The sequence below is a fragment of the Moschus berezovskii genome, chromosome 12 (assembly GCF_049115385.1).
Source record: "Moschus berezovskii isolate FMDL1 chromosome 12, NW_MosBer_1.0, whole genome shotgun sequence".
In the NCBI taxonomy this organism is placed as follows: Eukaryota; Metazoa; Chordata; class Mammalia; order Artiodactyla; family Moschidae; genus Moschus; species Moschus berezovskii.
In genome coordinates, this window is record NC_142471.1 from 84803906 (window position 1) to 84821072 (window position 17167).

Below are 17167 nucleotides of genomic sequence, written 5' to 3' on the forward strand. Positions count from 1 at the left end.
CGATTGATATCACAGCGACGTTTGCTGCTTTGGAGAAGGAAATGGCAACCCACTCCAGTATTCTTGCCTGCAGCATCCCATGGACAGAGGAGCCTGGCGGGCTGTAGTCCATAGGGCTGCAAGAATCAGACACGACTTAACGACTAAACCACCACCAACTCCACTAAGATAGAAGGTTCGAGAAGACACCAAACCACCACCACCGATGCTACGAACAGTGCATATTTTAGGGCCTGAATACATCAGCTGATCCACTTGGAAAAGAATCAATCAACCTGGAAACTGGCAGACAGGACCTGATCAGATAAAGAGCAACTTTATTCAGGATTTACTAAAATCGGTTAAAACTTTCACTAAATTCAGAAGTCAATTTTAACAGACTTCTGAATCACTAATTTAAAAAAGTGGTTTAAGTTCGATTAAAAATACTGTGAAGATTTCATCTGTCTGGAGAAGCTTCTGGTGCACTGTGCTCATAGTTCTCCTGTGATCATGACACAAGATCATAAGTCAATGCAAAATCCCTCCCACCCACCTCCTTCCATCTACCCTCTCACTGCCTTTTATCCTCACACTCAGTTCCCCCTGCCCGCAGCCCCAACCCATTCAGACAGGGAACCATTCTAGCCTATTTCACACATTTGGAATATAAACAGATGTGACATATGCTACATCTGAGCAGAGGCTTTCAAAGCCATGGGGTACTGCCATCCCCTCTCTTCCCTTTGCCTCGGCCAAGAGTGACAAGACCCAGAAGAGAGGTGTGCCTCAGAATGAGATGACCTGTGAATAGTGACAGCCAACCATCAGCCAGCAATATAACACAAATAAGAAATAAACCTTTACTGTTCCATAAGCTTCTGAAATTCGGGGGTTAGTGTTGTAGAAAGCTGACTAATATGCAATGAAAAACTGAAGTAAATAATTTCACTTCCCAAATTACATTCCATCAGTCAGACACATCTGAATGAGATTTGGAAGGGGAAAGTGAGGCAAAGGAGAGATTATTGTGGCTGGTGGTTCTGGCAAGCAAGGTTAGAGACGTCAGAGTGTATGGCAGCCAAACTCTGAGTTCCAGCGTCTGGTCACCAACTTCAAGAATGAGGGAGGCAACTGTGATGATTCAAGAATGGTGGCGGTGAGTAACAACAGCAGCCTGCCCTGGGGACTGCGGCTAGTGGAGCAGCCTCACTGACTTCATGCCTCCAACCACTCCGACAATTTGCAAAGGACCTGGCTTTTGCTATTAAATCTCCTGTTGCTTTAGATACCTAGTGTTTTCTTGGACTGAACTGTGATTGATGAAGTATTTGGTACCAGAGGAGTTACAAGACACAGACTCTGAAGTTAGGAAGCTAGCTTTGGTTTGCCAACCTAATTGGATTTAAAGGGAATGATGGGCATTGCCACCATTAGATAACATAATGCTAACACTCTATGACATGGAGCGGCAAAGGAAAACCTATCACCTGTAGCGACCTGGAATAAAGGTCTTCTTGAAGAAAACAACATGGCAGACCGCTACGGCTGTTATGATGGAAATAAGAAAGACAAGAACTGTGGAGCGGGCTGATTCTGATGACAGGTGAAGGTTTTAAAAAAATATTTAGCTTAGTAAACCGAGTACCAAAGAACATCTATGATTACCAAAAAAAATGCCCTTTAATGCTTAAAGGCACAGGACTGATAGAGCTAAAAGTCAGAAACAGAATGATTCTGCAAGTTACAGAATTACCAAATAAAAATAATTCAAATTCTAGACGGATATCATAAGTAAAAGTTAGGGCACTGATTGTGAAATGGTAAGACCCTGAGACCTGAAATGGGGTCAGTTTGGTGTTTTATCAACCTGAGAATCCTGACTTCAAAGCACTCACAGAGAGGAAGACCCCTTCTCCCCAATATGAGGCTGATCTTTACTTGACAGAAGCCCCTTCCACAATACTACCTGGAAATAAACCTCCAACTAAATTAAATTTCCCCAAGGGAACAAGCACCAAATCTAAACAAACAGGAGCCAGTCTTCATTCCAAAAAAAATAGATGCACTGTAGTTAAAAAATAACTCATCTTATTGAGCTTTGTTTTATTGCACTTTGCAGATACTGGGCTTCTTACAAGCTGAAGTTCTGTGGCAACTCTAAGTCAGCCAAGTCTATTGGTGCCATTTTTCCAACAGCATTTGCTCACTTTGCGTCTCTGTCGCGTTGTGGTAATTCTCAAAATACTGCAAACTCTCTACCAGCAAAAAGATTATGACTTGCTAAAGGCTCAGATGATATTTAACATTTTTTTAGCAATAAAATATTTTTAATCGTTATGTTTGTTCTTAGACACAATGCTATTGCACACTTAACAGACTATACTATACTGTAAATATCACTTTTATAGGGACTGGGAAAACCAAAAAATTCACGTGGTTCACTTTATTCCAATGGTTTGATTCATAACCCATAATACCTCTACATATGCCTACGTAGACTTTCGGAAGACCTTTTAAGAATTCTAAAGACTGAAATATAACTTTAAACGAGACTGAAGTTATCAAAAGGAATACACTAACTGAAGATTCATTGTACTATCCCAAGAAACCAGACATGATTATAACGATTTGTTCAGTTAACTGACTGAAACCTGGACCCAATGACAGCCTATGTTAAAAACAGTTGGAACTCCAGCTGATCAAGAGCAGACTCGAACTAACAACAAATTAAACACCAAAGACAACACAGCAACAGAAACTATCTGAAGTGAAGCACAAAGAGGGGAGAAAAAGCTGAAGCGGATCAGGAACAGAGCCTCAGTGATTGAGTGAACCTAACACGTGCGACGGAGGGGCGCTGCGTAGTCATTCCGGATGACAATGTTCCAAACTGGACAAACTCCACAACCTTAAGCTCAAAGAACACTAAAAAGAATACACCTAAAGAAAACTCTACCCCCAAGGAACAACATAATCAAACTAAATTTGACATAGCGAAAGATAAAATGAAAATCTTAAAAGGAGCCAGAAAAAAAAAAAAAAGGACACATTAGATAGAGAGGAAAGTAGAATATTCACAGATTTATTATGAGAAATAACGGAGGTTGAGAAACAAAGGAAAAACATATTTAAAGTACTGAAAGGAAAAACAAAGACAATACAAGACTGTCAATCTAGAATTGTATCTCCAGCAAAAATATCCTTAGAAAATGAAGGTAAAAAAATACTAGTGAACAAGCAAAAGTTGGATAAATTCCAAGCTAGATCCCTTGGCAATATCAGGCACTGCAAATATCTTCTCTAATTCTTTCATCTCTGTCACTGAAAGAACAATCTTTCATTTTTTTCTACCAAGTTATCATTTTTCCACCTGTTTAAGTCTTACCAGCTTTAAGATGCTCTTCCCTGTCCCAAGGGAGAGTGTCTTCAACATTGTCTTCCATTAATTTTCTAACTTCTCCTTTCACACTTAAAATCTCTATCTATAGTTCATCCCATCTGTGGTGTTATTTTGTTTTTTTTTTCCCATACAGTTTAGTCACTTTTCTGAGCAACATGACTTTCTCTGATGATTTATGATGACACCCTTAAGTTCCTAAAGATTTATCGGTAACTTTCTGCTCTCTAATTTGTCCCCCCAGTCTATTTCTATGTTCTCACATTCCTACTAGTTTTTATTACTATAGTTTTGAAACAGAATCTTGACTTCTAATAAGGCAAGCCCCCACCAAAGCAAATCTTGAAGACTGATTTAGCTGTTCAGACTTTATCCCACCTGTCATATAAATTTTAGATCTAGGTTATGGAGTTTGTCAGACAAACCAACTGGAATTTTGACAGCAGTTTAATCAAACTTACAGATTAAAATGGAGAAAACTGACATCCTTACAGCAATAAATAGTCCCAAGAGCATGGAAAATTTTCTCGTTTAGATCCTTTTCTGGCTCCTTGGGGGGGCATCCCCGGTGGCACAGTGGTAAAGAATCTGCTTGACAATGAAGGAGATGTAAGAGATGTAGATTTGATCCCTGAGTGGGGAATAATATCCCCTGGAGTAGGAAATAGCAACCCACTCCAGTATTCTTGCCTGGGAAATTCCATGGACAGAGGAGCCTGCTGCTGCTAAGTCACTTCAGTCGTGTCCGACTCTGTGCGACCCCATAGACGGAAGCCCACCAGGCTCCCCCATCCCTGGGATTCTCCAGGCAAGAACACTGGAGTGGGTTGCCATTTCCTTCTCCAATGTGTGAAATTGAAAAGTGAAAGTGAAGTCGCTCAGTCGTGTCCGACCCCTAGTGACCCCAGAGGAGCCTAGCAGGCTACATTACAGTCCATGGGGTTGCAAATAGTCAGACTCAACTGTACAACTGAGAACACATTTCTGGCTCCTTAGTCAATTTCTCTCCTTAAAGATCTTATGTGTTCTTAGGTTCATTCCTAGAGACTAGTTTGTTCCCATTACTGCATACAATATTTATCTTTGATTACCTTCAGTTCAGTTCAGTTGCTCAGTCGTGTTCGACTCTCCGCGACCCCATGAATCAAGCATGCCAGGCCTCCCTGTCCATCACCAACTCCCGGAGTTCACTCAAACTCATGTCCACAGAGTCAGTGATGCCATCCAGCCATCTCATTCTCTGTCGTCCCCTTCTCCTCCCGCCCTCAACCTTTCCCAGCATCAGAGTCTTTTCCAGTGAGTCAACTCGTTGCATGAGGTGGCCAAAGTATTGCAGTTTCAGCTTTAGCATTGATTACCTTACTGACCGCTTATTGCTAGTGTGCTGCTGTGTCACTTTAGTCCTGTCCGACTCTGTGCGACCCCATAGACGGCAGTCTACCAGGCTCCGCCGTCCCTGGGATTCTCCAGGCAAGAACACTGGAGTGGGTTGCCATTTCCTTCTCCAATGTGTGAAAGTGAAAAGTGAAAGTGAAGTCACTCAGTCATGTCTGACTAGTAGCGACCCCATGGACTGCAGCCCACCAGGGTCCTCTGTCCATGCGATTTTCTAGGCAAGAGTACTGGAGTGGCTTGCCATTGCCTTCTCCAGCTAGTGTGCTGCTGCTGCTGCTGCTGTGTCACTTCAGTCGTGTCCGACTCTGTGTGACCCCATAGACAGAAGCCCACCAGGGTCCCCCTTCCCTGGGATTCTCCAGGCAAGAACACTGGAGTGGGTTGCCATTTCCTTCTCCAATGTGTGAAAGTGAAGTCGCTCAGTCGTGTCCGACCCTTAGCGACCCCACGGACTGCAGCCTACCAGGCTCCTCCATTCATGGGATTTTCTACGCAAGAGTACTGGAGTGGCTTGCCATTGCCTTCTCCAGCTAGTGTGCTAAATACTACTAATTCCTGTAGGTTGATTTTAAAAGCACTAATGGGTTCGCAAAGAGTCGGACACGACTGAGCGACTGAACTGACCTGAACCCTGCTAAACTCTTACTAGTTCCAACAGTTCCTCTCTTGATTCTAATGGCTATTCTAGATAAATAATATTATCTGCAAATAATGAGTTTTCTTGCTTTCCTTCTTGTCCTTATACTTTTTATTTTTCCCTCTGTAGTGTCAGTCAGGACCTCCTTATGTTAAATACCAACAGTGATACAAGGGCATCCTTATCTCGTTACTGATCTTAAAGTATCTAAAATTTCTTTATTATTATTTGCTGTAGGCTTTTGGTAACAACCATTATCTAGTTATCTTGTGTTCAAAGCTTGTTAAGACTTTTTATCATATATCAATGCTGGATCTTATCAAATGGTTTTATGGTATAGAAATAACTGATGACTTTTCTCTTTCAGTCTATTATGAGACAAATTACATAAGCAGATAACCAGATGTTGGACCATATTTACATTCTTAAAAAACTCTACTGATCAAGATTCTTTCAACACATTATTGGATTTGATGAGCTAGTATTCTATGTAGGATTTTCTTTTTACGCTTGATGTATACCTTTCTCATAATGACCTCAACTAGTTATGAAATCAAGACTTTACTAACTTTATAAAATGAGCTTGGCATCTTTTTTTTTTCTCCCTATTCCCAGAAAAACCTTTAAAAAGAAATTTTCACTTAAAAAATTCATTGCAACTCTGTAAGATTATCTTCATACAGGGTTTTTTTGAAAGGGGAGGTGTCGCCATTGTTTATTAAATATTCATTAGTCAGCTCAAGCTATCTATTTCTTCTGATACCAACCTTCAAAGCTTATAGTTTTCTAAGAATTTATATATTTCCTCCAGGCTTTCAAATTTTTAAACCGATAGCAATTCATAAAATTATTTTTTAAACATCTCACGTTTGTAGCCGTTTCCCATTTATCACTTATTTTATCTGCATCTTTTTAAAATCAGAGGTCTGTTTAGCTTGAAGTGAAGTAAAGTCGCTCAGTCGTGTCCGACTCTTTGCAACCCCATGGACTGTAGCCTGCTAGGCTCCTCCGTCCACGGGATTTTCGAGGCAAGAAAGCTGGAGTGGATTGCCATTTCCTTCTCCAGGGGATCTTCCCGACCCAGGGATCGAACCCAAGTCTCCTGCATTGTAGGAAGACGCTTTACCATCTGAGCCACCTCTGTTTAGCTTCAAAACATCTTTCAGTTTGGCCAATCTTTCTTTTGTTCCTAATTTCACTGATTTCTGCTCTTAACTGTAGGCTGTTTTATTTTGGAACTCTTGAAATGAACTTGGTAAAGCACTAAGGCACGTTTCCTTCACATTTAGAAAAGTCACCCTGCCACTCTGTCTCAGACCTGGTTTCACTACATAGACTACAACACAGAAACTATACAATACAAACATTACTCTCTCGTATTCACAATACAAAAAAAAACTAGACAAATCTTATCAACCGTAACTACATATGAATGTCTCCATGTTGAAGGCAAACAGATAAAGTAATGTGCTTGTTCCCCCAAAATATGTAAGGCTACCACTATATACCTGAACCAAAGCACTTTCTCTGCACAGCTACTTGGACAATTACTGTTACAGCTTGATAAAATTAGCAACTAGAAATGAAATCTCCAGTTGCTTTACCAGATGCCGTTCAAAACTTGTAGTTATTAATAGGAGGGAAAAAATCTGGCTGTGGCGATCGATTTCCACCACCACCAGCCCACCAAAAAACTCGCTTAAAGCAGAAGCACTTTTTTTTTTTTTTCGAGCTGTGGAAGCATACATCCCTGGCTGGGGACAGTTTCAGTTACAGAAGAGATTTTGATCTTAAATCTTTCTGCCTGCAATTGAGCGTTAAGACGGATCACTAACATGAAGTTCAACATTCAACACAACCTTGGACTTGGACACATACCGAATGGCTCATTCTTATGAGTGTAGGCTTTGAAAAAATAATTTTATACAGTATTAGCTTCAAAACGGATGTCGTAGCTCCCACTGCACTGGTGTTAAGTCAAGAAGCAACTCATACATTTTCCCTATGAGGATGCAGAAGGCGTGCACTGGAGCCGGGAAAGAACGAAGCGCAGATACAGGTCAACTTTCTAACTCCTGACTTGCTTAACGCAGGCTGGCTAAAAGCACAGAAACACAGTGGCCAGATTTCTCTTTCATGGCTCCAAAAAAAAGCAAAAAGACTGAAGGCATCTCCCTAACGAAACCCGGGCAGCCTTATACTTTTCCCTTCACGTCTGAGGGTGAAACTTAAGGGGGAACGGAGAAGAAAAGGGCTTCCTAACGTTGAGACCGAGCCAGTCGTGATATGGATCGCGTCTGCAGGAGAACTCGGGGCTGCGTGCGTTTAACCCAGGCTGCTCTTTTATAGGCCAGGTAATACAAGAAGCCAGGGCCGCTCCGGCGCCGGCCCACCGACACCAAACCGGGGAGGGAGGGAGGGGGAGAGGGACGCGGGGAGTGGGGGGAGAGCAGACCCGGGCCTGGAACAAAGGAAGAAGGGCTGGCCGAGAGGGACGGATTCGGCGTCCGCGTGGGGAGGAGGAAAAACCAAGGCTGCTGGCGAAAGGCTGGACTCACAGAACTTGGAGGTGGAGGTGTTGATGTTGATGGTGGAGCCGGGGGTGGGGGCGGGGGCCGCCTTGGCCACGGAGGCCGCGTCGCCGCTCTTCAACATCATGATCACCCCATTGGCCTCCGGCGGCGGCGGCGGCCCCATCGGAAGCCCCTCCTTGGGGCCCTTCCTGTCCACGGAGACGGCGGGCATCGCCAGCAGCTGACCCCCGGGAGTCTCTCGGGCAGGGGCTGGGATCGCAGGCGGGGGTGGCGGGGGCTGCCGGAAGCCGTCCACGGCGGCCTCCCAGTTGTTGTGGTTCTGGTCGTCCATCATCGCCTCGTAGCTGCCGCCCTCCTCCTCCTCCATGCTTTCCTCCATCCTGCAGGCCCCCAGCACCCGCCCGCCTTCACAGGCACCTGCTGCCCGTCTCGACCCCGGGCCGGGCCGGGCCGGGGTGGGGGGCGGGCACCGCAGCCTCCTGGCGCTCACATCGCCGAGGGCCGGAGCGGGCGCGGAGGGGAGGGGCAGCGGCGCGCCTCGGGTCTCAGTGTCCGCCGGGACGCCTCTCTGCAGACAGGGCTGACGGCGGTGGGCGCTCCCGGGTTCCAGTCCGGGGAGAGGCAGCCGTAAAGCGGGAGCGCCCCTCACGACATTTCACAGCAGCTTCCAACAGGCAGTTGGGGAAAGGGCGGGCAGCGGGGGAGGAGCGGCCAGGAGGGCACGTGGTGCGAGGAAACAAGCCTCCGGAAAGCAGAGCGAAAAGGGGCGGGAGCTGTGAGCCACCACCAGGCGGGAGAACGGAGGTCCGCCCCGCCTCGACTGGTCGCGCGCAGAGAGGCAGGCGCTGGGCGACCCAGTTCCCGGGCAGCCGGCTCCGGCCCCGCCCCGCGCCCGGCCTCACGTGATAAGGGGGTGGTGCTGCGCACGCGCCTTCGGAGGTTGGTTACCGGGACGACGGGTGGCTGAGTTTGTGAGTGAAGATGCGTCCAGAGCCTGGCGTGGCGGTCGAGGCGACCCAGGCTTCCCCATTCGGCCGTGTTTTTCTTCCGCTCGCCCGATTACCGGGGCTTCGGACCACAGAGGGCCTTGCAAATCCGGCTTTGTCTTGCATTTCCGGCTTTTGCTTGATCACGTAACCTTGTTGGCCAGGAGAGGGTTCAGGTCGAACATTATAAACGGGTTGGGACCACCCAGGGCGGCCCTTGGCCGAATCGCTCATGGCCCTCAGCAGACCCGTCCCAGACCCTCAACCTGGTGAATAACAGACGAAGCAGCAGAGTGACTAAAAATACTAAGTGTGTTTGAGCTAATCGAGGATTTAAATTCCTAATTCCTCCATACACTGAGGCCAGAAACGTTAAACTTGAAAATGCCACTCTCCGTATGCTGTTTAATCCAAATCTTAACTACAAATTTGAGATTATGAGAGGTTTGAGGGACAAAGAAGAAACATCTTGTTTCTATTATAATTTCTTCGGTTCCTCTGCATTCTCAGATTATAGCAATAGCAGTATATTGTGTGACAATGTGGTTTCAGTTGTTTATTGTGGCTCTCATTCTCGCTGCTGGTGAAAAGTTGTCTAGAAAAACCCTTAATTACTTTAAGCTAGCAAATAATGAATCTTTATTTCCACAGATCTGTAATTAGTTTGAAGTTACGTAAATCACTTCAGCCACTGAGAAGTTGTCTCTGATATACTTAAGTGTCCACATTTATTTCAACTTCTCTACACGTATTTTCCCAGCGTATTCTGCACTGTACTTAATGAAGCATTTTGACCACTGTTTTTTGAGTCGTTAAGTCACGTCTGACCCTTTGGCAACCCCATGGACTGTAGCCGATCAGGTTCATCTCTCCATGGGAATTCCCAGGCGAGACTACTGAAGTGGGTTGCCATTTCCTTCTCCAGGGGATCTTCTTGACCCAAGGATTGAACTCATGTCTCCTGCATTGGCAAGCAGATTCTTAACCACTGTACCACCAGGGAAGCCCTGTGAGCACTTCAGTTCAGTTCAGTTCAGTCGCTCAGTCGTGTCCGACTCTCCGCGACCCCATGAATCACAGCACGCCAGGCCTCCCTGTCCATCACCAACTCCTGGAGTTCACTCAAACTCATGTCCATCGAGTCGGTGATGCCATCCAGCCATCTCATTCTCTGTCGTCCCCGTCTTCTCCCGTCCCCAATCCCTCCCAGCATCAGAGTCTTTTCCAGTGAGTCAACTCGTCACATGAGGTGGCCAAAGTATTGGAGTTTCAGCTTTAGCATCAGTCCTTCCAATGAACACCCAGGATTGATCTCCTTTAGAATGGACTGGTTGGATCTCCTTGCAGTCCAAGGGATTCTCAAGAGTCTTCTCCAGCACCACAGTTCAAAATCATCAATTCTTCGGCGATCAGCCTTCTTCACAGTCCAACTCTCACATCCATACATGACCACTGGAAAAACCATAGCCTTGACTAGATGGACCTTGGTTGGCAGAGTAATGTCTCTGCTTTTTAATATGCTATCTAGGTTGGTCATAGCTTTCCTTCCAAGGAGTAAACGTCTTTTAATTTCATGGCTGCAATCAGCAACTGCAGTGATTTTGGAGCCCCAAAAAATAAAGTCTGACACTGTTTCCACTCTTTCCCCATCTATTTCCCATGAAGTGATGGGACCAGATGCCATGATCTTTGTTTTCTGAATGTTGAGCTTCAAGCCAACCTTTTCACTCTCCTCTTTCACTTTCATCAAGAGGCTTTTGAGTTCCTCTTCACTTTCTGCCATAAGGGTGATGTCATCTGCGTATCTGAGGTTATTGATATTTCTCCCGGCAATCTTGATTCCAGCTTGTGCTTCTTCCAGCCCAGCATTCCTCATGATGTACTCTGCATAGAAGTTAAATAAGCAGGGTGACAATTTACAGCCTTGACGTACTCCTTTTCCTATTTGGAACCAGTCTGTTGTTCCATGTCCAGTTCTAACTGTTGCTTCCTGACCTGCATACAGGTTTCTCAAGAGGCAGGTCAGGTGGTCTGGGATTCCCATCTCTTTCAAAATGTTCCACAGTTTATTGTGATCCACACAGTCAAAGGCTTTGGCATAGTCAATAAAGCAGAAATAGATGTTTTTCTGGAACTCTCTTGCTTTCTCCATGATCCAGCGGATGTTGGCAATTTGATCTCTGGTGCCTCTGCCTTTTCTAAAACCTGCTTGAACATCTGGAAGTTCATGGTTCACATATTGCTGAAGCCTGGCTTGGAGAATTTTGAGCATGACTTTACTAGCGTGTGAGATGAGTGCAATTGTGTGGTAGTTTGTGCATTCTTTGGCATTGCCTTTCTTTGGGATTGGAATGAAAACTGACCTTTTCCAGTCATGTGGCCACTGCTGAGTTTTCCAAATTTGCTGGCATATTGAGTGCAGCACTTTCACAGCATCATCATTCAGGATTTGAAATAGCTCAACTGGAATTCCATCACCTCCACTAGCTTTGTTCATAGTAATGCTTTCTAAGGCCCACTTGACTTCACATTCCAAGATGTCTGGCTCCAGGTGAGTGATCACACCGTCGTGATTATCTTGGTCGTGAAGATCTTTTTTGTACAGCTCTTCTGTGTATTCTTGCCACCTCTTCTTAATATCTTCTGCTTCTGTTAGGTCCATACCATTTCTATCCTTTATTGAGCCCGTCTTTGCATGAAATGTTCCCTTGATATCTCTAATTGTCTTGAAGAGATCTCTTGTCTTTCCTATTCTGTTATTTTCCTCTATTTCTTTGCATTGATTGCTGAGGAAGGCTTTATCTCTCCTTGCTATTCTTTAGAACTCTGCATTCAGATGCTTATATCTTTCCTTTTCTCCTTTGCTTTTCCCTTCTCTTCTTTTCACAGCTATTTGTAAGGCCTCCTCAGACAGCCATTTTGCTTTTTTGCATTTCTTTTCCATGGGGATGGTCTTGGTCCCTGTCTCCTGTACAATGTCACGAACCTCCATCCAGAGTTCATCAGGCACTCTATCAGATCTAGTCCCTTAAATCTATTTCTCACTTCCACTGTATAATCATAAGGGATTTGATTGAGGTCATATCTGAATGGTCTAGTGGTTTTCTCTACTTTCTTCAATTTAAGTCTGAATTTGGCAATAAGGAGTTCATGATCTGAGCCACAGTCAGCTCCTGGTCTTGTTTTTGCTAACTGTATACAGCTTCTCCATCTTTGGCTGCAAAGAATATAATCAATCTGATTTTGGTGTTGACTATCTGGTGATGTCCATGTGTAGAGTCTTCTCTTGTGTTGTTGGAAGAGGGTGTTTTCTATGATCAGTGCGTTCTCTTGGCAAAACTCTATTAGCCTTTGCCCTGCTTCATTCCGTGCTCCAAGGCCAAATTTGCCTGTTACTCCAGGTGTTTCTTGACTTCCTACTTTTGCATTCCAGTCCACTGTAATGAAAAGGACATCTTTTTTGGGTGTTAGTTCTAAAAGATCTTGTAGGTCTTCATAGAACCATTCAACTTCGGCTTCTTCAGCATTACTGGTTGGGGCATAGGCTTGGATTACTGTAATATTGAATGGTTTGCCTTGGAAACGAACAGAAATCATTCTGTTGTTTTTAAAATTGCATCCAAGTACTGCATTTCGGACTCTTTTGTTGACCATGATGGCTACTCCATTTCTTCTAAGGGATTCCTGCCCACAGTAGTAGATACAATAGTCATCTGAGTTAAATTCACCCATTCCAGTCCATTTTAGTTCACTGATTCCTAGAATGCCTACGTTCACTCTTGTCATCTCCTGTTTGACCACTTCCAATTTGCCTTGATTCATGGACCTAACATTCCAGGTTCCTATGCAATATTGCTCTTTGCAGCATCAGACCTTGCTTCTATCACCAGTCACATCCACAACTGGGTTTTTGTTTTGCTTTGGCTCCATCCCTTCATTCTCTCTGGAGTTATTTCTCCACTGATCTCCCATAGCATACTGGGCACCTACCGACCTGGGGAATTCCTCATTCAGTATCCTATCATTTTGCCTTTTGATACTGTTCATGGGGTTCTCAAGGCAAGTATACTGAAGTGGTTTGCCATTCCCTTCTCCAGTGGACCACAATCTGTCAGACCGCTCCACCATGACCCATCCGTCTTGGGTGGCCCCACATGGCATGGGTTAGTTTCATTGAGTTAGACAGGGCTGTGGTCCATGTGATCAGATCAACTAGTTTTCTGTGATTATGATTTCAGTGTGTCTGCCCTCTGATGCCCCCTCGCAATACCTACCGTCTTATTTGGGTTTCTCTTACCTTGGTCGTGGATTATCTCTTCTCAGCTGCTCCAGCAAAGTGCAGCCTCTGTACCTTACCTTGGACATGGGGTAGCTCCTCTCGGCCACACTTTTGCACGAGGTCGGTTGCGCCCGGAGCCAGCATCTCCCACGTCTGCGCTTAGAATGGTTTAATTTCAGAAAATGCTCTCTCATATTCATTAAGGGCATATATTTTTTGAATCAGCACAGGGTTTTTATTCTCTGACCCATTTGGGGAATATGGGGAATATGAAAAAGAAGAAAAGACAATTTTCAGAGTGAAATGCTAAGATGAGAAAAAAATTGTAACCTTGGAATTATAAGCCTGGCAAGAAAAGAATGTAAGAGAAAGAGAAATTACAGTTTTTTCAGGCAGCAAAGGATAGTTTGTCATTACTAACCTTTTGAGGTGGTGGGTGTGGCTAGATAAAAAAACGCTCAGTACACGAGAGAATCATAAATATGTGTGTAATAATGTGGTCACAAAATATGTAAAGCAAAAGTTGACAGAAGTACAAGAAGAAAGAAATCTACCATGGAATAGGTGATTTAATAGTTTGCAATGGGTTGAATAGTAGCTCCCCCAAAAGATATCTCTGTGTCTTAATTCCTGGAACCTGTAAACGTTACTTTATTTGGAAACATGGTCTTTGCATCAGTAATTAAAGATCTTGAGATGAGGAGAGCTTCCTGGATTATCCAGGAAGTAGGGATAATCCCACTTTCTCCAGGGGATCTTCCCAACCGAGGGATTGAACCCAGATCTCCTGCATTGCAGGCAGATTCTTTACAGTCTGAGCTACCACGGAAGCCCTAGGATTATCCAGGTGGACGTAGTTGTCATAGTTAGCAAGGAGGAGAGAGATCTGAGACAGAATCAGAAGAGGAGTGGGCAATGTGACCTCAGAGGCAGAGGCCGGAGTGATGCAGCCACACTCACACCAATGCCAACAGCCACCCAAAGCCGGAGGAGGCAAAGAATGAATTCTCCCCTAGAGTCTCCAGAGAGGAGACAGCCCTGCCAAAACCATGATTTCAGACTTCTAGCTTCCAGCGCCTTGAAAGAATATCTTTCTATTGTTTAAAGTGCCCTGCTGCTGCTGCTGCTGCTAAGTCGCTTTAGTCGTGTCCGACTCTGTGCGACCCCATAGACAGCAGCCCACCAGGCTCCCCCGTCCCTGGGATTCTCCAGGCAAGAACACTGGAGTGGGTTGCCATTTCTTTCTCCAATGCATGAAAGTGAAAAGTGAAAGTGAAGATGCTCAGTCGTGTCCGACTCTTAGTGACCCCATGGACCACAGCCTACCAGGCTCCTCCGTCCATGGGATTTCCCATGCAAGAGTACTGGAGTGGGGTGCCACTGCCTTCTCCTATTTCTGCTAATTTGTTACAGCAGCCACAAGAACTAACACATAGATCAAATGAAGGAAACATCCTTAAGGGACTAGAGGATTTGAATAACACAGTTACTAAGTTTTGGTTTAATGTATACACAGAGAACTCAACAACTGCAGAATATACACTTCTTTTAAGTATACATGAAACTTTACAAATATTGAACATGCTGGGTCATAAAGCAAGTCTCTCTACATGTGTCAGGATTGGTATCATAGCAACCACATTCTCTGACCACTGTATAGTTCAGTTAGAAATCAATTACCAACAGACAGCTAGTAAACCCCCATATTTCTAGTCTTCCAATCAACTTATGGGTCAGAAAATCACGATGAAAAGAAGACATTTAGAACTGAAGGGATCGGTAACTGTCACAGCATATAACTTTCATCTATTAATAGTAAGGCTCTACTACAGGGAGGCTTACTGAGCGTACTTGTGAACATAGAACCCTTTGCATGTATACTGCCATAATAATCAATATGAGACATTGATCTTAGCTGTAATTGGTTAAACACACCATTAGGGGAAAATCTAACCATGATTGAACCAAAACAGTTACTGACAGGGTGCAATTTGCCATAAATAAGAAGCATCACCTACTGAAGGGAAACAAATGAACATATTGATAACTGATTGATTTTATGGACATGAGACATTATTTTATTACACTTGGGACTTCCCTGGTGGCTGAGACGATAAAAAATCTGCCTGCAATGCAGGAGACCCTGGATTCAATCCTTAGGTCAGGAAGATCCACTGGATAAGGGAATGGCTACCTGCCAGTCCATTCTAAAGGAGATCAATCCTGGATGTTCATTGGAGGGACTGATGCTAAAGCTGAAACTCCAATACTTTGGCCACCTCATGCGACGAGTTGACTCACTGGAAAAGACTCTGATGCTGGGAAAGGTTGGGGGCGGGAGGAGAAGGGGACGACCGAGAATGAGATGGCTGGATGGCATCACTGACTCTGTGGACATGAGTTTGAGTGTACTCCGGGAGTTGGTGATGGACAGGGAGGCCTGGCGTGCTGTGATTCATGGGGTCGCGGAGAGTCGGACACGACTGAGCGACTGAACTGACTGACTGACTGACTGACCTGCTCCAGTATTCTTGTCTGAAGAATTCCATGGACAGGGGAGATTTATGGGCTACAGTCCATGGGGTGGCAAAGTGTCAGACAGAACTTAGTGACTAACACTTTCACTAAAAGTTTAATATATTTTAATAGGTATTAACTTAAAATTTTTGGTGATTTGTTCTGGGATGTGGAGATGGGGAATAATATTACTAGCAACCATTGACCCAACACTGTACAGATAGAACACAGGTTAATTAATAATTACTACAACATTCCGTAGTCTCAGACATTAATCTATTTTCTTGGATTTTTGATTCGTCTTTTATTTCCCACTAAGATATTAGTTCTACCAAAGTAGGAAATATGTATATGTTAAGTTTATTTATGTAAATAGAAGACTAATTCAAAACATTAATAGCAGTTACCTGAACTGAACTGAATGGAATTACAGGTGGTTTTTATCTTTTTCTTTGTTATCTTCCAATCTTTCCTATATTCTCTACAGTGAGCATGTATCAATGCTATTTTTATAATCAGAAAAATATTCCTAACCTCAAAGTTTAAAAACAACGTTAAGAAAGTATAATTTGGGATCCTGTATGTTAAAACATTTATTTTGGCTTCCAGAAACAGAAATCTCAAGTAAAATTTGCTTAAAAATCAAGGCTATTCATTGACTAACATACTGATAAAAGTCTAGGAGGGGCAAAGGTGGGGTGTGTTTCAGTCAGGTCTCCAGCTCTATTATCTGCCTTGAGTTTTGACTTGATATTCTCTTTTACAAACTTCATTCTTAGGCTGCCAACAAACTGGCTGCCACAGCACTAGACCTCATATACTTGACCGACAATGTCCAAAAGAGGGTCTGTGGCTCCTGGTAGGCATTGATTGTAAGCAAGCAAGTTCTTTCCCAGAAGCCCTGAGCATACGTCTTCTCCATGTCCCATTGGCTCATTCTTGAACCAATCTACACAGCATTTAGACCCAAATCCCAGAGTCATTTACTGCAAGGGCATGGATTTATTCTTGGAAAATGAGGCCCATTCCTGGTACTCAGAGTGGGATACAAGAATAAAATCTGAGGTCAAGTAGGGAAGTTTAAATGGATTCAATACCCATTAGAGGCCCAGATATCTAATCCCCAGAGCCTATCCACTACATAACTTCATCCCGACTTCTCCACTCCCTCCACCTCGTAAGCACATCCCTAAAAAATATGTAGGCAAAATTGAGTGGGCTTCCCAGGTGGCGCTAATGGTAAAGAACCTGCCTGCCAATGCGGAAGACATGAGAGACACAGGTTTGATCCCCTGGGTTGGGAAGATCCCCTGGAGGAGACATAGCAACCCACTCCAGTATTCTTGCCTGGAGAATCCCATGGACTGAGGAGCCTGGAGGGCTACAGTATACAGGGTCACAAAGAGTCAGACGTGACTGAAGTGACTTAGCATGCACACA

General features: G+C 44.3%; 1 protein-coding gene across 1 annotated transcript in view; it reads right to left on the bottom strand.

Annotated features, from left to right (window-relative positions):
• The window catches only part of CACUL1 (CDK2 associated cullin domain 1), a 74799-nt gene extending 66120 nt beyond the window's left edge, over nt 1-8679 (bottom strand). Inside the window, exon 1 of the mRNA XM_055424557.2 lies at nt 7970-8679. Within this exon, the coding sequence (XP_055280532.1) occupies nt 7970-8324 (355 nt within the window). The 5' untranslated portion in view covers nt 8325-8679. The remainder of the gene's footprint in view (nt 1-7969) is intronic.
• Between the last annotated feature and the right edge of the window lie 8488 nt (nt 8680-17167).